This window comes from Canis lupus, chromosome 30, assembly GCF_003254725.2.
Source record: "Canis lupus dingo isolate Sandy chromosome 30, ASM325472v2, whole genome shotgun sequence".
In the NCBI taxonomy this organism is placed as follows: Eukaryota; Metazoa; Chordata; class Mammalia; order Carnivora; family Canidae; genus Canis; species Canis lupus.
In genome coordinates this window covers 1574323-1599737 of record NC_064272.1, presented here as the reverse complement: position 1 = coordinate 1599737, position 25415 = coordinate 1574323, and the positions used below count along the sequence as shown (strand labels likewise).

Genomic DNA, 25415 nt, shown 5'->3' with positions numbered 1-25415 from the left:
TACATGAAAAGTTTATCCTTCATGCGGGAACGGAGACAACAGTGATAGTTATGACTGTTATAGCAGCGGAGCACGAAGCTTTATTCCAAACTTCCTGGAGTATGGAAATGAACTCATACTGTACTGCATGCATGTTTTAAAAGTACAGATACTTTAAAAAAATACATAAACATTTTTAAGAGATGTAAAACTCCTTTAAGGAGCTTAACCTAACAGAATTGGAGCATCTGCTCTGATGGTAGGGGATTAGGCTGTTTTGATTCCCGGTGTGGAAATGGAAATCATCCTTTTTGTTCTACCTCTGATGGTCCATGAGTGCCCGTGATCTGTATGTGGTGAGCATTTCCCTCCCCATTAGTGCCTTTTCTTCCTCCTCAATATTGAGCCTGGGAGTGGGAGACTGCACATCTCTTTGATTCTTGCTCTCTGTTTTGCGGACTCCGTGAGGGTTTAGAAAAGCAGCAAGGGCCCAACAGCCTCTGTGGGGAGCTGTGCCTCCCTAGTGCTGATCAATGTGGTGCTCAGAGGAGTTAATCTCCAACTCTGCTTACAGGAGGATATTCTATGAAGCTGGGGGAGCTGGGACGCGAGCCAGATCTCTGTGGAGAGTGGAACCCCTTCGGATAAGGTAATGGAGGGCCAGGGTGCTGCTCCTTCTAAGATCATCTTATTATCCTATACTGTCCACTTCCTTAAATATTTCACTTATTCTACATCACCTGGCAAACTCTCAAAAGTTCCGTGGCAGAGGTAAGTGCTGGAATTTTCTTGACTTTCTTTTTAAACAACAGCAATGCACACAAGTGTGCACACGTGAGCATGCGCGCGCGCGCGCGCGCGCGCACACACACACACACACACACACACACACACACACACGGGTTGGGTGGGGTATCTTTAAGACTTCTCTTTTGATTCTGAAACTGGAAGGCTTTCTTGCCCTGAACCCAGCCCCCAGCTCCTGGCTCCTTTGTGGTGGCCAGTCTATAAGGGGCAAGCTTGGCCATGTCTGATGAAAGCCACCAAGCTGCTTCTCCCATTTGTGTTCTTAAACAGATTCTCTGAAACCAGCTAATGTCCCTTTTCTCAGTAGTTTTGTTGACTCCAGTGGAATGTTAGCTTTAAATGACAGACTAGTGGGTGTAATGACTCGAGATAGAGAATATTAAAGCCTCATTGGAAGGTAGCTATGAGGGAAACCTTATTTACTGGACTTGTCAGGAGTCATAGTGTATCCGGGTGGAGGAAACAGGAGGCTGAGCTGTGTGCGTGAGTGAAAACACGTGATCTCCAAACATCAGACTACAAGGGGGCATCCAGTAAGCTCTGGGTCATCATTTTTCTGAGAGGGATTGCACATCAGGCTAGAGCTAAACTAACCCCTTGGGATAACGGAGGAGGACCAGCTGTTCGCTTTTCCTTCTCTGCCCTTCCTGTCAGCTCTCGCCTCAGTCTCTCTCTCTGAACATATGTTCACAGTAAATGTCTCTGGTGAGGGTGTATGTATGCCCCCAAGGTGGTCCTCAAGATAGCCTATCATAGATCAGAAGAAAACGCTAGAACTTGCACACACACATAGATGCATTTACATTTTCTGCTGACAAACTCTTTGGAAATTACTGGTTTAAAGAATAGGGGTATTAAGGAGCACCTACTTGGTACCTGGGCTAGAGCATCTCTATTCTCTTTCCAGCCCTGTTAAAATGCTTGCCCTGTCATCCTCTTGTTCTCAGGATGTTAAGCCTTGCTTAATGGACTTTTTTAAAAAGTCAAATTGGTATGTATATATAATTCCAGTTATGGTTGCTTATTTCCCCAGAGACCTAGCCATGAGATTTTTTTCTAACTTAAAATACAATGAGTTACAAATTATTCAGTAGATAATTTCTCCCTTAACTCTTACTGTAACTTGTGTTGAATACCAACATTAAGATGTAGGACCATCAAAAGGTTGCCACTCAACATGAGGTCTCCATTATCTAAATCATCTTGCGTTGCTTTACATTCTTTCCACAGAATGTATCACACTCTAATACAAAAATACACAGACACACACACACGCACACAAGCTTCTTTATTATCTGCCTCTCCCTGCCATGTGTAAGTTGCATAAATATTTCTACCATTTCCCTTGAAGATAGGCTTCTTTGTGGTAGTAAAATGTTTGAGTTGAGATAGCACAGTAGGGATGGCTTTGCTTTTCCAGAAACGAGTTTCCCTTGGAAGGTATTCTTTTTGGGGTTTTGTTTTGTTTTGTTGTCTTTTAATTTCAAGAAACTTCAGTGGAGTGAAGGAAAAATTGGAAGCTTGGGATTCTGGTTACATTAAATCGCTGACTTATCCCAGGATCATCTTCCTTACTGGTGTTTGGTTTTTTTTTTTTTTTCCTTTTATTTTTATTGGAGTATAAATAACATACAGCGTTATATTAGCTTCAGGTGTATAATATGATTCAACAAGTCTATACGTTATTCAGTATTCATTAAGATAAGTGTACACTTAATCCCCTTTATTTTACCCATCCCCCATCCACCTCCTCTCCAACCAACCACCTGTTGTTCTCTGCATTTAAGAGTCTTTTTTTTTTCGTCTTTTTTGTTCATTTGTTTTGCTTCTTAAATTTCACATATGAGGGGCAGCCCGGGTGGCTCAGCAGTTTAACGCCACCTTCAGCCCAGGGCTTGATCCTGGAGACCCAGATCAAGTCTCACATCAGGTTCCCTGCATGGAGCCTGCTTCTCCCTCTGCCTGTCTCTGCCTCTCTCTCTCTCTTTCTCTGTGTCTCTCATTGATAAATAAATAAAATCTTAAAAAGATTTAAATTTCACATATGAAATCATAAGGTATTTGTTTTTCTCTGACTTATTTCATTTAACATTATACCCCCTAGATCCATCCATGGCAAGATCTCATTCTTTTTTGATAGCTAAATAGTAGCCTGGTGTGTGTGTGTGTGTGTGTGTGTGTGTGTGTGTGTGTAGATCAGAAGAACATACTAGAAATACCTACACCCATATCTTTTTAATCCATTCATCTGTGGTTGGATGCTTAGGTTGCTTTCATATCTTGGCTATTGTAGATAATGCAGTAAACTTAGAGGTGCATTTATCTCTTTGACTTGGTATTTTTATATTCTTTGGGTAAATGCCCAGTAGTAGTATTTACTGGATCATAGGATAGTTCTGTTTTTAGTTTTTTGTGGAACCTCCATACTGTTTTCCACAGTGGCTGCACCAGTTTGCATTCCCACCCACAGGGCATGAGGGTGCCTCCTTGTTGATGTTAAGAGAAGCCACAAGAGAAGTACCATGCTGAGTTGTCAGGAGACCTGAAATCCTAGAGCAAGCCCGGAGGCTAGTATCTTGTCCCTTAGGGAAAAACCACAGAGGGATTATCAGTCTGCTGGCATACAGTAGAAAGCCCAGGATAAACACTGAAGTAGACTGAGTTTCTTGTCTGTTTTCTCTGGACAGTTGGAGTGGCAGTAACATCAGATGGGGCCAGGCTTTCCGACTCCGGCATCTCACGACAGGCCACTACCTGGCCTTGACAGAGGACCAAGGCCTTATACTGCAGGACCGGGCAAAGTCGGACACCAAGTCCACAGCCTTCTCTTTCCGGGCTTCCAAGGTAAAGTGTGAGGAAGTGAACTTTGACCTCATTTAAAAAATGAAAGCTCTGAAACCGCCAGGCAAAACTGTGCCTCAGAGAAAGTGGGACTACAAGAGATGGAATTGGAAATTAGACACTGTTGTTCAGAGGTTAATAAAAGATGATGTTCTTGTTTAGTATATTCTAAGTTTTTTTTTAACACTTGTAAGCATATGCTTCAGTCCTATAAGACAACAAAAACGTGGAGGCATGAGTTCAGTGCTACAATGTGTTTGAATCAAGGAAGCGGTTTCTTCCAGAAAAATGCAGAGAAGGCAAATTCTGAACATGACCTCATCTTGCAGTTATTTATATTATACAAAGTCACCGGTACCGTCCTCATCCATTCCCTAGGTTGTCTTTTCTCTCCACTTCTCTTAGCTCTCACCCGTTCATTCCCAGCCTTGGTTAAAAGCGGGCCATGCAGTAGTTTGGTTAAACCACAAACATGTAGCTTTGCTTTTTGATGTATATATAGACAACTGGTAGGGGTTTTGTTTTTGTTTTTTTAAGATTTTATTTATTTGACAGAAAACAAGAGCACAAGCAGGAGGAGTGGCAGGGAGAGGAGGAGAAGCCAACTCCTTGCTGAGCAGGGAACCCAGTACAAGACACAATCCCAGGACCCTGGGATCATGATCTGAGCCAAAGGCAAATGGTTATCAGGCTGAGCCACCCAGGCACCCTAGACAACTGTTGTTGTTGTTTTTTTTGTTTTTTTTTGTTTTTTTTTTTTAAGACTCCTATGTTTAATGTCCAGTCAAGCTTTAAAAACTCTGCATAACTCAGAGCACAAAAGGCCTATTGCTTATCTCCCCAAGTCCCCTCATTTCTACGCACATGGAGGCAAGCAGCTGATGGCTGAGAGTCATCGAGGTACCATGGGGACAGCCAGCATAGCAGAGCTGGTTGTAAAAGTCACCCATGAGTCACATTGTCCTATGCACTTGGCAATGTTGTTACATTTCATCGGAGTCACTATGTTAGAGGATTTAAATAACTCCCAGTGCAGCAGTATTCAGCCCAGCTCTGTTCATTTCAACATGGAAGGAACTGAAATTAAAATGACCTAGGCTCCACGGCAGGCCAAGATATGGCTGTGTTCACCCAGGAAATCAGGGCTTTCTTAGGATAATGGTGTGGGTGGAGCATCTGGCATCTTAGATTGCGAAGCTGCACAAATGTATGGAGAAAGTATGGAGCAAGAATGTATGGAAAATACATCACTCTGCCATATGTAATCCAAAGAGCTCTTGGGAAAAGAATGCTAGGAATGCCTTGATCACTCTAGGGCTCCAGGTATATATGTTTACCTTGCTGGTGCAGACTCTCCTCCTAAAGGGCACACCCCAGGGTGCTAGCCCTTACTGGGAAGCAGTGAGGTTTCCCAGCAGAAAGAGACTTTGGGCTCTATTTTTCCACAGTGTGTGGGTATTGAGTCATCTTGCTAGCTAGCTCTTGCCTATTACAGGTGTTACATGATGGAGCAGATGGCAGAGAGTCGCCTGAGATACCGTTTCAGGATCTGGGTGGTGGGTGGTGGCACAGGGATTGGGGGGACTCAGCAGGAAGGCTGAGGGAGGAGATCCTGTGTCCTTTGTGCCTTTGTTCCTAGGGTTAATGGGGGTGTTCACCTGATTCTCTCTGAATGTTGGAGCATCTAGAAAACAGAGAGACTTTCTGGTGAAGCACTTCTGGGGCTCATGTGATCAGGGAAGCACTGGGTTAGCTAGGCTGTGAGTCACTTGGCACCAATGGGCTTCCTGCTCTGTGTTCCTGTGTGGCTGCGTTAGTCTGGGACTGCATGGTCCTAAGTGTGGGGCCGAGCAGCTGCAGGTGCGTATTAATATCATTAGCAGGCTGCCCTTATGAGGAAGTGGCAGGTACCATGTAAATCTTATACACACAAACAGGGACAGGGGTGTGACGGAGCCTTCAGGGGAGGTGGGTGGCACTAATGCACTACAGTCATTGGTCTAGCCTGGCTCAGATGGAATCAAACCAAGTTCTTTAAGCAAGTATGTGAGGCATGTAGCTAGTAAGCAGAATTGTCTTGGTCGATCTTTATCCCTCTCCTTCAGCAGGGCAATCCAAGTCCAACTGGAGGTCTGGGATGTATAGTTGCCTCTGAACTACAGCATCACACCTTATTTCTTTAGTCTGAGGATGGCTTCTGGGTCACCTAAATCTGGCCTTGACTCCCATCTACTCTCTGTGAAACCTTGAATATAGTCCTTAATCTGGTTGCCCCTTATTTGAAATCTGTCATAAGAGGCAAAGATCTGACCTCTGCCTTTCTTTCCATCCTATCTATGTCACTTGGTCACAGTTGCCTTGAGCTCTGGCTTACTAAATATTTATCAGCCCTTGAACATGTTCTTTTTTTTTTTTTTCCTCATTGCTAAACCTATACCTAGAATACCTTTTACCCTTCCTATACATCCCCACTCATGAACTCCTTTTCGTCCCTCCAGACAATTGTCAGATGCCCTTTATAGGAGGAGGGCTCCTCCATGGTCCTCCAAGAGGCCCCTGTTCATGCTTCCGTAATAGCCATCACTCACTGGACTGGGAGCCCCTAGATAGCAAGGACCACACAGGCCCCCCCTTGTTGTACCCCAGCACCTGGCACAGTATGTAACATGTGATAAGTATGGAAATTGCTCAAGAGATACACGAATGTGGTCACACATTAAAATAACCTCAAATCCATTTCATTTTAACCCCCATCATTTTCAGAGAAGTATCCTGTCACCATTGTGTAATCATTTTGGATCCTAATACCCTCCCTATCAACATTCTAGGAGATGGATTCATTATTTTGAACATCTAAGTCAAATATATATGAACCTGATTTCGCATCATTTTCCCATTGTCTTGACACTGCAAGGCCATTCACCAAGAGTTGTCAGATAATGTGATTTAGTATTGCCATGCCAGAGTAAATATTATCTGTTTAGCTGTCATGTCTCCACATCACTTCAGAGTGCTGAATTGCCTTCAGGGAAGAATGAATTAGTAATGTTATATCAAGCCTTAGCACATGTAGCCATTTATTTTATAGCTATTTTTAATGACTATACCATAAGTCTTCAATGGTTCAGATAGGATCTCAAAGTTTGCCTATTTTGCATAAGGATGTAGGGCTACCATTGTTCCCAATTAGAGGAAATTTTTCCTCGGTGTATAAAAACATGACATTCAATTGAGTCAGCAATTATCAAATATCTAGTATGTGCTAAGCACTGTGTTCTTGGCCAAACATGACTTCCCTGTCTTTTAAAAACTGTGCACTGCTCTCACTGCTGTGCACGGAAGGCATCTTTGTAGACTGGCCTCATGTGCCCTTTAACCTTAGCAGCTCCTGGCAGCTGGAATCAAGATGGCAGCAGGGCTCGTGGGACATCCCTTAGGAAAACATTGACTCTGTGCTTGCTTGCTCTGCTTCTTCACGGAGTTCTCAGCTGGGGATGGAGAAGGGTACAGAGGAAATAGGGAAAAGGGAAAGGAGAAAACATTTACCTTGAGATTCAAACATCTAGAGACAACAGTTGTATTTCATTTCAAATAAACTATATTTTTCATTGTTTTATCTTCCAAATTTTTATTTAAATTCTAGTTGGTTAATGTATAGTGTAATACTGGTTTCACAAGTAGAATTTAGTGATTCATCACTTACATATAACATCCGGTGCTCATCATAACAAATGCTTCCTTAATATCCATCAGCCATCTAATGCATCCCCCACCCACCCCCCTCCATCAACCCTGTTTGTTCTCTGTTGTTAAGAATCTGTGATTTGCCTCCCCCCTCTCCTTTTCTTTTTTTGCCCTTCCCACACATTCATCTGTTTTGTCCTAAATGCCACATGTGAGTGAAATTATATGGTATTTGTCTTTCTCTAACTTATTCCACTTGGCACAACACGCTCTAGCTCCACCCACATCACTGCAAATGGCAAGATTTCATTCTTTTTGCTGGCTGAGCAATAATCCACTGTATATTTATACCACCTCTTTTTTACCCATTCATCAGTCGATGGACACCTGGACTCTTGCTATGTTTGGCTATTGTTGATAATGCTGCTATAAACATTGGGGTGCAGGTGCCCCTTTGAGTCTGTATGTTTGTATCCTTTGTGTAAATACCTAGTAGTACAATTACTGGATCTTAGGGTAGTTCTATTTTTTAACTTTCTGAGGAACCTCTGTACTGTTTTCCGGAGTGGTTATACCAGTTTACATTCCCTCCAACAGTGTAAGAGGTTTCCCTTTATTCCACAGCCTCATCAACCCCTGTTATTTCCTGTGTTATTAATTTTAGCTATTCTGACCGTCTACACAGCATTTTAAAATTTTAAATCAATTATTCTTAAGTCTTTATTGTTCAAAGTGGACCAAATAGAGAAGTAGTCAAGGATAACCCTGGGCTTTGAAGTAGAAGAAACCTGAATGAGAACCCTGGCCCTGCTATTTACTTTAATGTCTCTTTTTTCTAAAAAATGGGAGTGAAGAAGTATGTGTTAAAGGGTTGTTGTGAGGATTCAGTGAGACCAGAGATGCCCTGAGAGTGTGTCTCCTTATCCATGAAATGGCAGTCGCGCTTCCTCTCTTAGACGGATGCTGTAGGAATTGAAGGAGAAAGATGGAGGAAAGAGCCCACTGGAGAAGCGTGCCTTCCCTAATGCAGATGAGTCTGGTCCCCCAGCACGAATGAGGAGCAGAAAGCTTTCGTGTCTCCCCACCCCACCAGGATCCTAGAAATGTCCTGCAGTGTGTGACTTCTTTAAGACCATTCTAAGACCTCATACTCTAGATTAGAAATTTAGAAAAGAACTATATTTGTGGAGAAGTGAACCCAGTGGTTATTTCTCAAGGGTTCTCCAGAGACACCTAAGAAGGGGCAGACAAACCAGGGCTTTCTTGATGGCTTATCAGCAGCCATGAATGGGTCTTACCTTCCCATGTCTAACTTTCCCCTGAAACATTTTTGGGTTCTTAAGTCTGTTGGAAGGGTACTTTGTTGTCCTCTGTGAACACGGGCAGTTTCAGTGTGTCAAATGACAAATTTCAGTCTAATTAATAAATGTTAATTAGGAGACCCTCCATTCCAGATATGCTAGATGCTGAAGTCATAGCTTAAAAATCACCTGCCTCTAGCCTTGCTTCTTCTCAATCTGTAATTCACAATGCTGCTGGAACAATTCTAAGATGCAACCCTATGTTATCCCTCTGCTTTTAATATTCTCAGTGGCTTGCCAACACTAGCTTTTCCCAAGAGGTGTTCCAAAAAATAATCTTATGAATTTTTTTTAAAGAAATTTGGCTGTACTCGCTGCATTATGCAGAGTTCAACAGGTTTTTTTTTTTTCTGTTGTTTGCTTTTTATTGTAGGACTCCCAACAACCTATATTATATAAGCCCTAATGTTCCCTTTGACTCCAGAAGAAGATAAAGAACTTGTTCAAAGTCTTCTTGTCCCAGAGAAAGTATGTTAATATTGCAAATTTGAAAAACATATGTATAGTGCAAAGTCCAGATTCCTTGTTGTTCAAGTTCCTTCCCAGACCTGAACCTCTCTCCTTGCCACACTACACCCATCTTATTAGAATGCAGTCCTCTTTCTTCTTTCCCACTTCTGACTCCTAGCCAAGCTCACATCAAGTGTCAGTCTTATATAAAATCATCCCTAACTCTTAGGCACAATGAATTCTCTCTCCCCCAAACTCCTGTTGTACCTTGAATATAGACCCTGCTATCACTATTGCTTTGTATGTAGAACTTCTAAATTTTTTATGAGCCCAGAGCCATTTTTTTCATAGACTAATGACATATGTTTTCAACCTTTCAACCTCTTCTTCTAATAGCCTTTAAACAACTGAAACATTAGTACAATTAATGTTTAACTGTGCTAATGATGACCAATCAAAAAATTATGTTCAAATGACAGTCTTTGGAACTACCCTGAATTTGGATTCTGTTCCATTATTTAGTTACAGAACTTTGAGCAAATTACTCAAATCTGCAAGCCTCAGGTTTGTCATCTATAGAGTAAGAGAAATGAAAATAAACCATTAAAAGGTTTAGAGAAAATGTTCTTAAAGTGTCATGCATAATACATATCACTTTGTGGGTCCTTGGTAAATTCATTGATGGTGTTGCTATTATAGAGTACTTAGCAAAATACTTTGCTCTAAGTAGGCACTAGACAAACACTAGTTGTAGTTCCCTTCCTTGTCCTAGAAATCGTAAATCATTCTGGAGAGCAGCAACTTAATCATCTAAAACAGATATTTATTTGACACTTGTGATGTGGTCATGACCATCTCCTAAGTAAGTTTTCCATGGAGACAGGAGATGATGATGGTGATTACCCTTCAATACCAAGTATCGTATTCCTTTTTAGAATTGGCTCATCATCTAACATAGGAAGGGTTGATGGAAATAAACAAATTGATGCCCACAGACCAACAAAACAAAAGCAAATTATTTGCAACCTATTTTAAGCAAAGACAAGCAAATCCCAGTCTTACCCTTGGAGAATATTCAATCTAGTAGGGGACAAGAAGCATGCCAGCAAAGGAATCATATCACAAAGGATGGTAAAGAGCCTTGAGAGAGGAGAAGGAAAATGCCACAAGATCAGAGAAAATGCAGACCTGGGTCTGGGTAGGGTTTGATGGATGAAATGTAAAGATGCAGAGAAGAAATAGGGGATTTCCAAGTAGAATGTGTAATATCGGTAAAGGCCCGGAGGAAGGGAACCTTGATATAGCAAAGGAACATAGTCCAATTTGGTTAAAGCATATGGTATATATGAATTTTAGAAATGAAAAATGTGTCTTTTAGGAATTGGGGAGTTAATAGAAGGGAGTCATTGGATTAGCCCTGTCATTTAGGAAGAGTCCATTTCTAGTAGTGGAGTACGTGCATATGGTGCCATATACACTTGAACACAGGGAGGGAAGCGTTTATTCATGCTCAAGTCAGAAGCTTACCAACCTGCTATCAGCTGAATCAGGCTTCTCCATATGGTCCACTCTCATTTCCTTAGTAGATCCTTGGTGGTGTTTAAGTTTGGGTTGAGTTGGCTTTAGTGTCAGTTTGTCTCCATGTCTTAATTTCTCCTGGTGTTGCTCCTGTTTTTCTCTTTAATTAGAAGTGCCACTGCAGGGCAGCCCAGGTGGCTCAGCGGTTTAGCACCGCCTTCAGCCCAGGGCCTGATCCTGGAGACCCGGGATCAAGTAAGGCTCCTACATGGAGCCTGCTTCTCTCTCTGCCACTCTCTTGCTCGCTCTCTCAATCTCTCTCTCTGTCTCTCATTAATAAATAAATAAAGTCTTAAAAAAGAAAAAGTGCCACTGCAGTGACCAACATAGAACTTTGGGGGTGCCTGCTGTTTTGTAAAAGCAAAGACATCAAGAAACGCCCCATTCTATAAACAGTAATGATCTATTGATTTCAGGCACTAGAAAAATAGATCCTAGTATTTCTCTTGTTTTAGCAAAGTCATATTTAAATAAACAAAATTGAGAAAATGAAGTGAATATAGTCATTGACAATTTGGGAACATGCACTATTTTAACTGTGAGCTCTTGGCAATCAGTGTAATTATTCATATTTAACAGTTGTAATGTGTATTCTTATGCTGCATTGTTAGTGGTTTAGAGAACAGGCTGGAGAGGAGAACTTTGGCATATATTAAGTCCTGTTACCAGCTTAAGTGTCTTCAGAACTAAGGATATTTTTGAAATGAACACTTGTGAATTGTTTTGAGAAATGAATGCAGTCTTGACCACCTGCCTATAAAGAAGTCCCAATATATAAAATTCTATTTCCCATTGGCTTTTGTCTTAAAATCAAAGATAAGTTCCTTTAGAAATGTTCATTTTGAGAAATATCATATTTAAAAATCCAGTCAGTGTTTCAACACACATTTAAAATAAGAATTTTCGGATCCCTTGGTGGCTCAGCGGTTTAGTGCCTGCCTTTGGCCCAGGGCACGATCCTGGAGTCCCAGGATCGAGTCCCTCATCGGGCTCCCGGCATGGGGCCTGCTTCTCCCTCTGCCTGTGTCTCTGCCTCTCTCAATCTCTCCATGTCTATCATGAATATATAAATAAATAAATCTTTAAAAATAAATAAATAAATAAGAATTTTCTTGTAAAGTATTAACATTGCTCAAGATGATCCTGTAAATGTGCACAAAATAATTAACTTTGCTATTTTGAAGGTTTGGAGGAAAAGAAATCAGAACTGAAATGAAAAATATATTTGAGGGACGCCTGGGTGGCTCAGTGGTTGAGCATCTGCCTTTGGCTCAGGGCATGTTCCTGGAGTCCCAAGATTGAGTCCCACATCATGCTTCCCGCATGGAGCCTGCATCTCCCTCTGCTTGTGTCTCTGCTTCTTTCTGTGTCTTTCATAAATAAATAAATAAAATCTTATTTAAAAAAAGAAAAATAAAAAAAAAGAAAAGAAAAAAGAAAAATATATTTGAAAGAGAAAATTATATATATATATACATATGTACGTATGCACATATATGTGTATATATGTATATACATACATATGTTTATTACGTGATTGAAAGGCCCTGGATTCTCTGAATCAGGAAACCAAAAGTAATTGAAATCTGGCCATGCCCTTGATTCTTTTGTAGCATGGCAAAAGGAGAATGTCCTTAAATGAACACATTTATGGTCTGATGTGTTAAGTACTCAGTGAAGGAATGAGTGTGCTGGGGAAGTACAGCAGGAGAGATTACTCTGCCCTCACAGAGAAGGTGGCCTCTGAACTGGGTGTGGAAGGTTGAGTAGGAGTTTAGAGCAGTGTGGAAGAACATGGTCTCTAGAGCTGGACTTCCTGGTTAAAATCTTAGCTCTTTCACTAGTTCTTAAGCGACCTCAGGCAAATTTCTCATCTCTCTATATCTTCATTTTTTCTCTGAGAAACTGGGATAGTATTTCAGCTACACACAAAGCTGTTTTGAAAAGTTGACACATGTAAAGAACTTAGAACGCTGCCTTGCCCATGGTAAGAGTTCAGTACGTGTGCTGCTGTTGCTCTATCATCAGGAGAGTAAAATGGTCAAAAGCAGAGGAAACAGCATGCTACATTTTTTATTCTGTAAAAAATTCAAAATGCTGTCTAGCTAATAGCACTTACAAATGAGCAACTTAATGCAAGATGTAGAGAAGAAATGGAAGTGGAGTAAAAAGATTCAGAGGCCCTGATTAATGAGGAGGGGACAGGTTACTGTGCACCCCAGGTTGGCATCCTGACTCACTCTGTGCCAAGCACCTCAGCCTCTCCCCAAGTGGACACCCCACACGCAAAGTAACTCCTTTTTACATCCTGGAGGAAAGGTGTAGCAAAACAGTAGCCATTGAAGAATGAAAACCACTGATTTCAGCACACACCTGAGGAGGCCGTGAAAGAAAGGTACACTGATTACCCCATTACATCTGTGGGACAGTGACCCTTACCTGATCCATGGGTTGGCTTTTTCTGCCGATTCCTGTAAAAGGCATTTATATGATGTTAACAGACACATTTTTAGCCTTGAGTCAGAGAATTTGTATCAGATAAGCTTTAAAATTACAGAAGATACAACTTGAGAAATAAGGTAATTGCCCAGTAAAGTGTTGATTATTATTAAGGGGCCTAAGTGAGGATGAGGAAAATAGAAAATATAATGGATACATATCAGAATTAAAAAGAAATCCTACCAGCTGCCTCCCTTCCCCATGGATTTAAGCAATTATTAAAGTGGCTGAACCTTGGAATCCATTACTTTACAGTTAACAGCAGATAAGGGAAACAAGTCTTTCCGAAATCCTGGTTTGGACGGGCACATCATGAAGATTTTGGTAATGGGCTCTGTGGCTTACAAATTCTGCATAAGTGATTTGTTGTGTATATTGCATTTCTATTTAATCAGACATGCCTGTGTTTCATTTTCTGTGAAATAGGAAATCAAGGAGAAATTGGATTCCAGTCACAAACGAGATATAGAAGGCATGGGTGTTCCAGAAATCAAGTATGGAGATTCCATCTGCTTTGTCCAGCATATGGCCAGTGGTCTGTGGGTGACCTACAAAGCACAAGATGCCAAGAACCCCCGCCTTGGACCTCTGAAGAGAAAGGTGGGAGTCAGGAAGTGTGCCCAGAACTGTTTTATACTGAACTAGAAGCAACTAGGCAAGAAAAGTGATTATGAGAACCAGGCGAACATGATGTAGATTTACTTCTTACTATTTTTGCTATTCTGTAGAATTACTCTGTGACAGATTGTACTGCCTAATTAGTTGTTTTGACCCAGTATTCAGTACAAAAAAAAAGTTAAATACATGGCAAATCTGTGAGGAGGGGGTAGCGTTCAACACACTTTAAAATGTGAAGTGGCATACCGTTGGATTATTCACACCATTGCCTCTTTATTTAAGTGGATAATCGAGTTACTGTGTGATTTTCATAATATAGAGACTAAATAGAATTGCTACAGAGAAAATGCAGATTGCATGACAAGCCCACAGGAACCAACATGCAGAAAGAGGAGATACCGTGCATTGATGCTGTATCTACAGAGAGTATACTCCGAGTTGAGGTCCGTCACTGCAGCGGAGGTGCAGTGAGAAACTGGCTTGGATACACACAATGTCTTTTCACCATAAAGTTGCTGTAATAGAGTTTCTTTTGGCAGGAATCAGAAAATAGATGCCAGGGGCATGGTTTTTCTTGGAAAAACTCTACCAGTACCAGTATGGTAGTCAAGGCAGCCTAGAATGGGGTTCTAGAAGCCATTGTACACTGTAGCTTGGTTTATCAGCCTACTATGAAAGTGATAGAAAGTACTAGCTATTAGTAAGAATGGATGTTGGGAGAAAACAATAAGGCAATGTCTTACTTTTGTATAAAGTAAAACATACCAGGAAAGTATCCAGAAATGGGAAACTAAAATTGTGAAGAGTAGAGAGAAAATAAATAACAAGCTACACTGACTAGATTAGATGAACCCAATCCTTTCCTCTATAGGCAATAATCAAAACTGGATAAAATACCAAACAAACAAAAAACACATTGAAAACTTCGACAACCAGGGCATCATTGACAAGGTCATTTTAGTGTGTCTCCTCCCATCCAGAGTTAGAGCCAAGATCCACAAATTTCACCTCATTAAATGTCATTATTACCTTCAAAACTATGAAAAACTGTGACACTCTAGATGATATTATTGTACTCTACAGAGGATTTAATTTTCTTTTGATATGCCAGTAGGATAGATGGGTTTTGGGCATCTATCTTCAGGTTGCCCTTATTTCCAGGAGTAGTTCATACTCCTGGAGTAGAGCCCCTTTGGGATTTAATCCCATCTTTGGGATTTAACTGAAAGCCTATTAAATTTTCAAGGGCTGTTTCAACCTGAGGGACCTTAAACCCTAACCTTGGCCTCCCTAGGACTCTCATGCTCTTGACATTGCTGCATTGCTCTCCACCAGAGAAGCATTGTAGGCTTTCTGTTTGCTATCCTGGCTTCACAGCCCACTCGTGGTCAGCTTAAGGGGAAATTGCATAGAATTTCTGGTTCATGTTTCTACAGTTTCCTCTGCTCAAGAACCTAAGCCCCATTAGTCCCGGAAACGCTGGCTGACCTTATCTCTCATCTGTCTCTCCAGCCCAATGAAGCAAACACAAAACTTTATTCCTTGGTGCTGTAACTCAGTAAATATGCTCAGGGGCAAGTGGAGACCAAGTTGTGGCTCACGTAGTACACTCACATTCTAGCTGGGATCTTTACCATTCCTGTCCTGGGAGCCCTGGTTTTTTAAGCCTTCACATGCTTTTGGTTTTGGTGTGTTTGTTTTTTTGGTATTTTATCCAGTTTCGATCATTGTTTATAGATGAAGGGATTGGGTTTATCTAATGTAGTCAGTGTAGCTTGTTATTTATTTTCTCTCTACTCTTCATAATTGTAGTTTCCCATTTCCCTGCCTTTCTCTTCCAGGACCATAGTCTGTATATTCATTTAACAACTGCAATGTACATGTGAATTTGGTAGGTCCTTTTGGAAACCCTAAATGATGTCATGATGTCTGGCCCCTGACAGGGCTGCCCTGCTCTATTTTGTGAGGAGCAGGTTAAGTTTCTTTCTAAAAATAAAAAGGATTTTCAAATCTATATTAAGGATTTTATAAAACAAAACAGGAACCTAGAAAAACCAATGGAAAATAAACACCGTGAAAAACCTAATGGTAGCTCACTTTAAAGGAAGCATCTTCTTTCCCATTCCCATCTTGGGATTCTGCTGTTTTCTCTTAAATTATGGAAATCCTCCAAAAGAAAAAGAAGTGGGCTGCAGTGATCAATAGGGCACATAATAACAGTGTTCTAACAGCTGCATTCCCCCCATTTGTCATTACTTCGTGTTTGGCTGACCAGTTTGAATGTGTTATCTGAACAAGCAAAATCTAAGGATTTTGGTCTTTAGGGACCCAAACACTGGGACTGAGGCCAAAGTAAACCTAGTGGCAATGTTCAGTGCACCGTTGTTAAACAGTTGCTGAGAAGTTCTGACACAATGGTTCTGAAACAGCTGGTGAATCCAATACGAGGAGTGTCCTTGGCTAACACTTAAGCTACAACATGCAGATGGGGTACAAGGCCTTTTGTCAAAACTGAATATAAACTTTTGCAAGCCAGTATTCTACTTCCTTTATGAATTCATTATATTAGGACACAATTTCAGAAGAATAAGTAGTAAGAGATTTTTATGTGGAAAGGAAAAGAAGTTTCTTCGAGCTAAAATCCAGAAAGACCAGAAACCCTTTTTCTAAACATATTTGCTGGAGCTACATGTTTTATGTCATTGATTCCCACCCAACACCCCAGGACCTACAGATGGTCTCTCTTCACTTAACTCACCTCAAGAGAGAATCCTATCAGGAACTTGAATAGGGATTTAACTCTGACTTAAACTAGATTCAAGCCATCCCAGTTAATATCCACATGCACTTGACCCTTTCAAGGGGGAAAAAAAAAAAAAAAAAAAAAACTGACCTCCGTATCCAAAGCAGCTAGCCCTACTGAAAAATTGTATCTTGATGTCACTTTGTGATCAGTATGCATTCTTAGCTTTTAAATGACTGATTTGAGATCAGTAATATACTACCCTTTAATAACACATTCACTGAGGAGCTCCTAGATTCTGGGAAACATGCTACGTAATTTATATGTAAATCATTTAATCCTCCAAACGACCCTACAATTCCATTTGATGGTGAAGGTGAAGCAAAGAGAAGTTAAGAAACTTGCTTGAGATCACACAGCTGGGAAGTCACAGAGTAGGACTAGAACTCACATCAACTACTACCGGTGCCTTCCAAGGCCCTCCTTAGCTTCCATAAGAAGTAAATTACTACACTGAGCTGCTTCCTCAGTTCTACGGTCGACAGTAGCTGTCCTTTAGGAGAGGAATCCAAGCCTGATCCCAGTGGAGGGTTTTTCTTTAACTTGCTTTTTTCCCTCAATTTATCTCTAGAGGTAAAAGGCTCTAAACAAAGTGACTTTTCCCATTTCCAAGGGTAAAGTTTTGCATTCATTTCAAAAGAAAAATCTGTTATATGTTTTTACCTTTTCAAATTGGCCATCTAAGCCTAAGGAATTTACTGTAACTCATACCATGGAGGCACATAAAATTTTACCTTCATCAAAGCACTGTGTCTCAGGAATGATTCGTATGTCAGTAGTAAGGAGTATGGGCGAAATAACTTTGTTAATGTCCCATTTTCAAGCAGACGCAGGGAAACACAGTTGGGGAGAAGGAATACGAGGGATGAGGGAAATACTGCAAGAAATGTTGATTGTCCAGCTATGGAGTAACGTGTAACTGGGCCTGGTGTCCTTTGCTCTGTGGGTAGGTCATTCTCCATCAGGAAGGCCACATGGATGATGGGTTAACACTGCAGAGATGCCAACGTGAGGAGTCCCAGGCTGCTCGGATCATCCGGAACACGACCGCCTTATTCAGCCAGTTTGTAAGGTACAGAGCCTCCTTCCCTTTATCTGTTAGTTTCTACTCTGCAGCCATCCAATACCACCTACCCACCCCCTTTTAATACCGTAAGTTTTCAGGAAATTATGAAAAACCGGCAAAGAGTTTTACCACAGAGAAGCTTGAGACTGAATCTTATTTCTCAGTAAATGACCTCCTACCAGCTTCACCCTTTGCCCAACAAGTGCTGAAGCCCCATTGGGGCTCAGTTTGATGTCATCAAATACCCAAGATCTCCTCCCAAAAATTAAGTGAACAGTGCCTGAAGCACTTTAAGTCCCCTTTGTACTAGTATGTGAAGAGGGGAGAACTGGATCTATACCCTTTGTGCTATTTTGTGCTCTTTAGAAAAGCTTTCTACATCATTCAGAATGGTTGCTATGGTTTTGATCCAAGTGGATTTGTTTTAAAAGCCTTGGGTGACCCACCTATGGCTGGGACTTAAATGGGAAAAGTAACTGAACTGCCTGCTTGGATCATAATCCCCTCAATGCCTAAATAATGCTGCCAAAGCAGAACCCGGTGGATTGTGTTCACCAATTACCATGAGAGATGGATTCTGTTGTAAACAGTGCAGTGTTCCAAGCCATCCTTCTTTTGTAGGAAAATATCTCTAAAGCCAGGGGGCTTAAATTGTGTGTGTGAATTTGCATGAAATGAGAAACGTTTTTTAGACCTTTACTTTTCCTGTTGGAATACTGTGATCTAAGCAATGTGTTAGCTAGGGTATAGGCTAAGTTGCTGTTGCAGTTCCAGATACATTTATTTCTCTTCTTAGTAAAAGTATAGGGTAGGCAAGGTCAGGCTGCTGAGGCTCAGGTTCCTTCTATCTTGCTGCTCTGAGATCTACAGTTTCTTAAAGGGTGTCTGTTGGCCATCACAGCAGCATCACCTGGGAACCTGTTAAAAATGCACATCCTCAGGCTTCACCTCAGACCTAATCAGACATCTGGGAAGTAAGACTGCAGGAAATTGTGTTTTGATAGGTGCTCCAGTTGATACTGAAGCATGTGAAAATTGACAAACCATTGTCCTGGAATAGAGGTCTTACCTTGGGCCATATGTTAGACTCATATGGAGAGCTTTCAACACCCTGATGCCTAAATGGCATCTCATACCAATTGCATTAGAATTTCTGTGGTTGAGGAGGTGCCTGGGTGGCTCAGTTGGTTAAGCATCCACTCTTGATTTCAGCTCAGGTCATGATCCTCAGGGTTGTGAGACTGGAGCTCAATGTGGAGTCTGCTTGAGATTCTTTCCCTCTGCACTCCCACCCCTGCTGTCACTCATACGTGCTCTCTCTCTCTCTCTCTTTCAAATAAATAAACCTTAAAAAAAGCTTTAAAAAAGAGATCTCTAGAATCCCTGTGGTAGGATTCAAACATCAGGTTTTAATTAAACCTCCCCAGGGGATTCTAATATTCAACTCACTGACACCACTGTATGTTTTCTTCATCTATATAATCAAAAGTAGCTTGTACTAGCACCATTTCTCAGGTCTTTACTGGAGAAACAAACAAAAAAATGGTGGGTAGGGGGCTGGGTTGATACAGGGAAGAAATAGGAAGTGATAGAAGGTAAGCAATTTTTTTTTTAAAGATATGACCTAGAAGTAGGTCACATGTTCTTGTACTCTATTAGCTACAACCAATCACATGACTACACCTAGCTGCAGAGATTGAGAGCTATAACCTCTGATTGGTATGCTGTGTTCCCAGTACCACTGAGGGCGTCCCATTACCAAAACAGAGAAAAGAGAAAGGAAAGTAGACAATGAGGTGTTACTACCACAGAATGGAACCAAGGCCTGTGAGTCAGCCATTCCACTGGCTTCCTGTGATCCCTAAACAAAGTACTTCCTCCTTTCTATGTCACATGATGTCCAGACCTGCTCCCCTTCTTCAGAGAAAGCATATTAGAATAAATAGCTTCGTATATGAAGAAAAGATAGCTATGTGCAAACATGAATTTTTCATGAAGTCTGGACTATTGCCAGAACCATTACCCTAGAGGTTGGATAGCTTTATTTATTTGCCTCTCAGTTCTCTAAAACCTTGCCCATGTGTCTTACTTAAAAGTCAGTGGTCCCTGCTTCATACATATACAAAAATTAATTCAAAGTGGATCAAAGACCTCATTGTAAGGCCTAAAACTTTAAAAACCAGGAGAAGGAAACATAGGCTTATATTTTTATGATGTTGGCTTAGGCAATGGTCTCTTCAATATGACACCAAAAACAGAAGCAACAAAAAGCATATAAACTGGACTTGATCGGGCAGCCTGGGTGGCTCAGCATTTTAGCGCCACCTTCAGCCCAGAGCGTGATCTTGGAGACCCGGGATCAAGTGCCATGTCAGGCTCCCTGCATGGAGCCTGCTTCTACCTCTGCCTGTGTCTCTGCCTCTCTGTGTCTCTCATGAAAAAATAAATAAAATATTTTAATAAACAAACTGGACTAGATAAAAATTAAAAACTTTTTTTTACCACAAAGGCACCATCAAGAAATTTAAAAAAAAAAAAACTACATAATGGGAAAGAATATTTCAGGTCATATATCTGATAAGGGACTTGTATCTAGAATAAAGAGTTCTTACAACTCAACCTTAAAAAGACATATGGACCAATTTACAAAATGGGCAAAGATCTGAATAGACATTTCTCCAAATATACTCAAATAGCCAATAAGCATATGAAAAGATGGTCAATGCCATTAGCCATGAGGAAAATGCAAATCTAAACTACAGTGAGGGAACACTGTACTCCCACTAGGATGGCTATAATTAAAAAGACTTAAGAAGTGTGAGACAGGATGTGAAGAAATTGGAACCCTCATACACTGTTGGTGGGAATGTAAAATGTTGCGGCCATTTTGGAATACCACCTGGAAATTCCTCAAAAAGTCAAACATAGTGTTACCATATGACCCAACAGTTTCACTCCTAGGTTATATACCTAAAAGATATGAATCAGGTCTATTCAAAAACTTGTGTACAAATGTTCAAAATGGCATTCTTCATAATAGCCAAAATGTGGTAACAACCCGAATGACCAGCTGATGATTACTAAAATGTGCCATATTCATACAATGGAGTATTACTTGTCCATAAAAAGGAATGAAATACTGATATGTGCTGTTTATGGTATGATTCTACTTATATTAAATATCCAGAATAAGTTGTTCTATAGAGACAATATGTAGATCAGTGGTTGCCTAGAGCTACAGTGGTTGTAGTGGGCAGGGGGAGTGACTGCTAATGGGTATGCGATTTTGATGGAAGCTGATGAAAAAGTTCTAAAATTAATTGAGGCGATGGTTACAAAACTATGAATATACTCAAAACCATTAAGCCACTGAATCGTACCCTTTAAATAGATGATTGTGTAATATGTGAATTATATTTTAATAAAGCTATTACTTTAGAAAGTCAGTGGGAGTTACGTACCTGACAGTAGGAAAATCATTTTTAAACAGCTTTATTGGGTTATAATTTACATATTGTAGAATTCTTCCTTTTTAAGTGTGGAACTCAGTGAATTTTAATAAGTTTACCGAGCTGTGCAACCATCACCATAATTCACTTTTAAAACATTTCTATCACCCAAAAAGATTCCTTATGCCTATGGCAGTATATATTAGTTTCCACCCCCAGCCTTAGGCAACCAATCATCTGGCTTTGGTCCCAATTTAATACATTTATAAGTTAATTTATACAATATATTGCCTTTCGATCCTGTCCTTTTCCCTTTGCATAACATTTTTGAGGTTCATCCCCCATGTAATGGGGTTCTGTTCCTTTATATTGCAGAAGAGTGTGTGTATGAATATCTCATGTACACATACACAGATGTATATATATATAATTGTATATATGTGTGTGTGTGCACATGTGCTTATAGAGAGAGATCTGTCTAGAGAGAGAGATAAGTATAGATACAACTCACATTCTGTTTGTCAGTAGAGGAACCACGGGCTTTTTCTATTTTTGCTTTTTATCAGTATTGGTTCCATAATATTTGTGTAAAAATCTCTGGATATGTATTTTTCAATTTGTCTTGGATAAATACCAGAAAGTGGGATTGCAAAGTCATACGTAATTTGTTTAACATTTTTATATTTTTATGATAAAATATACAAAGCATAGCATTTACCATTTTAACCATTTTTAAGTGTACTATTTAATGATGTTAACTAAATTCAGATTTACCACTGCCCATCTCCAGAAATTTTACATCTTTTCAAACAGAAATTCCATACCCATTAACCAATAACTCCTCATTCTTCTCCACCTCCACCCCAGCCCCTGATAAATATTATTCAACCTTTCTATGAATTTGACTAATTTAACTGGAATCATATAAAATTTGTCTTTTTGCGCCTTGCTTAGTTCACTTAACAAGGTCTTCAAGGCTCACTTATATTGTAGCATGTGTCATAATTTCATTTCTTTCTAAGGTTGAGTAACCTTACAGTGTATATAAGTACCACATTTTGTTTATCCACTCATCCACCACTGGACATTTAGGTATGCTTAATTTTTTAAGAAACTGAAAACCTGCTTTCCAAAGAAGATATGCCATTTTGCATTCCACTCAGAAATACATAAAGTTCTAATTTCTCCACATCCCTATTGTCTGACTTTTGATTGTAGACACACTAGTGGTTATGAAGTGGTATGCTGTTATGGTTTGAATTTGCATTTCCAAAATGACTAATGATTTTGAACATCTTTTCATGTGCTTATTAGCTATTCATATATCTTCTTTAGTCAAATGTAATCAAGGCTTTTGCCTGGTTGGGTTTTTTTTGTTGTTTTTTTTTTTTAGTTGGATGGTTTGTCTTCACACTGAAGTTTAACAGTTCTTTGTATCTTCCGGTTGCAAGTTTTTTATTGATTTGCAGATATTTTCTCTAAGTTCATGGCTCTTCTCATTTCCTTAATGATGTATTTTGAAGCACAGAAGTTTTCATTTTGGTGAAGTCTAATTTAATATAACTTTTGTTTCTGGATTGTGCCTTCGAGTGTCCTAGGAACTCTTGCCCAACACAGAGTCACCCAGACTTTCTCCTGTGTTTCTTCTGAAAGTTGTAGAATTCAAACTCTTGCATTGGGTCTGTGATCCATGTTGAATCAATTTTTGGATATGGTCTAATAATTGAAATTTTTTTTAATGGATCATATAGATACCTCACTGTTCCAGCACGATTTGTGGGAAGGCTGTCCTTTTCCCCATCACATTGCCCTGACACCTCTGTCAAAAGTCAAGTGACCATAAATTTAAGGGTTTATTTCTGGACCCTCAATTCTATTCCACCAGCTTATCTACCTGTCATTATACCAAACAACACTGTCCTGATGAACATAACTTTGTAAGTATTGTTATCAGATAGAGTGAATCCTCTAGTTTTGTACTTTTTCTCAATTATTTTGGCTTTTCTAGGTCCTTTGAATTCCCATATAAATTTTAGGGTGAATTTGTCAATTTTTGCAAAACAGCCTGCCAGGATATTGATAGAGAATGCATGAACCTTTAGATCAATTTGGGGGGAGAACTTTTATCTTATTATACTGAAACTTCTAATTCATGAATATGTAATATCTCTGCATTTATTTACTCTTTTTGAATTCCTTTCAGCAAGATATTACAGTTTCAGGGTTTAAGTCTTAGGCTTCTTCTGTAAAATCGATTCCTAAGTATTTTTGATGCCACTACAAATGGAATTGTTTTCTTAATTTCTTTTCAGATTGTTCACTGCATACATAATGCTGAAGGAATAGAAATTGAGCTTTTTAAATATCAATCATTTATCCTGTGATTTAACCAAAAATTTTTATTCTAGTGGATTGTTGTTGTTATTGTTTTTTTTTTTGTTTTTTTGTTTTTTTTTTTGTTTTTTTGTTTTTTTTTTTTTTTTTTTTGGTGTAGATTCTTTATGTACATACAGGATCATATCATCTGTGAATAAACAAAGTTTTTTTTTTTTTTACCTTTCCTATATGGATGCCCTTTCTTCTCTGCCCCCCTCAGTGATTTCAGTGGCTAGAACATCCACTATAATGAGAAATCAAAGTGGAAAGAACAGACACCCTTGTCTTGTTCCTGATCTTAGTGGGAAAATATTCCTTCTTGGGTTATAAAAATGATGTTCACTCTAGGGTTTTTATAGTTGCCCTTTATTGGGTTGAGTAAGAGGTTTCTTTTATCTTGAATGTGTTAGATTTTGGCAAATTCTTTTTCTTTGTCTTTTGAGATCATCATATGATTTTGCCCTTTATTGACATAGTTACATTAGAAGACATTACATTAACTGAGAAATAGGGTGTTTAATCTCTCACCATTCGGTTGAATTACCTGTTTCTTCTTCAGTTCTCTCAACTTTTGTTTCATTTATTTTTGGTGTCTGTTGTTGGGTGGCTATATGTTCCTAATAAATCTATCTTCCTGATAAACCGACTATTTTATAATTAGAAAATGTTTCCCTTTTTTCCCTATGAACATTTTTTTATCTTCAAGTCTATTTTGTAGAGCCACTCCAGAGGTCTCACATGGCAGATTATGGTTACTGTTGGCATGGTATAAGTTCTTCACTCCTTTTATTTACAACCTGTTTGTGTCCTTGGATCTATACACTGTTTCCTATAGAGAGCATACATTGAATCTTTTATTCTAAAGAAGATTCTGATAGTCTCCTCCTTTTATTGGTGCATGTAATCCATTTATGGATAATGTAATTATTGTTGGATTTATGTCTGCCATGTTGCTATCTGATTTTTATATATCTCATGTTCTTTTTGTTTCTTCCTCTTTTATTGCCTTGTTTCTTGTTAGATATTTTCTAGTCTACCATTTTAATTCCTTTGCTGAGATATTTGGTTGTTTTTTTTTTTTCACTACTTTTTTGAGTTATATTCTTAGTGGTTGCTCTGGGAAACTCGGTATGTATTTAACTTGTGACTCTACCTCAAATTAATACTAACTTAACAAGTAAAGCAATTTTGCTCCGATATTCTATTCTCACCTTCCTCCTTCTGATAATATTGCCATGCATATTATATCCTCCTTTGTTAAAATCCCGGCAATACAGTTTTATAATTATTTTCTTTTTCCATTTGGGTTTTTAAAATATAATCACAAAAGAGAAATGAATATATTTATACCATATTTTATATTTACCTACATAATTACCAGTATTCTTCATTCCTACATGTGGATTCTGGTTATATCTGGCATCATTTTCTGTCAGCCCAAAGGACTTCCCTTAGTATTTCTTGTCAGGCATACCTGCTTGCCTTATAAGTATTTCTTACAAGTGTTTATCCTGGATTTTGCTTTCTGCTTGCACAAAACCTCACATTCAGCCAGAGATGAGTGGATAGTTAGGTTCCTCTCCAGTCCTTCCTGCATGTGTGTGGCCTACCTTATGGTCTGCCCCACCTTATTAAAATTTCTTTGTTCTTTGTTCTAAAGCTGGAGGAAGGCATGAGAACAGCTTTATGCTGAAACACCATGGACTCCTACTGTTTTTACCAAGGCTCATTACAAAAAAATTTTTTGAAAAAAATTATTTCTCAGTTTATTGTATGCCTTTGGTCAGTTTCCAGAGTCCTAAAACAATTGTTCTTGATGGTTTTGCCCAATTCTATCATTATTTTGTGGGAGAGAGGGTTTCCTGAGCTCCTTACTCAGCTGTTCAGGATGTTCCCCCATCAGT

At 39.5% G+C, this 25415-nt stretch overlaps 1 protein-coding gene across 2 annotated transcripts in view; it reads left to right on the top strand.

Moving 5' to 3' along the window:
• RYR3 (ryanodine receptor 3) overlaps positions 1-25415 on the top strand; it is a 510816-nt gene that overhangs the window by 242167 nt on the left and 243234 nt on the right. For both annotated transcript variants that reach the window (XM_049104111.1, XM_025473335.3), the window contains exons 9-12: positions 554-628; positions 3474-3630; positions 13626-13799; positions 17571-17692. In XM_049104111.1, coding sequence (XP_048960068.1) covers positions 554-628; positions 3474-3630; positions 13626-13799; positions 17571-17692 — 528 coding nt within the window. The remainder of the gene's footprint in view (positions 1-553; positions 629-3473; positions 3631-13625; positions 13800-17570; positions 17693-25415) is intronic.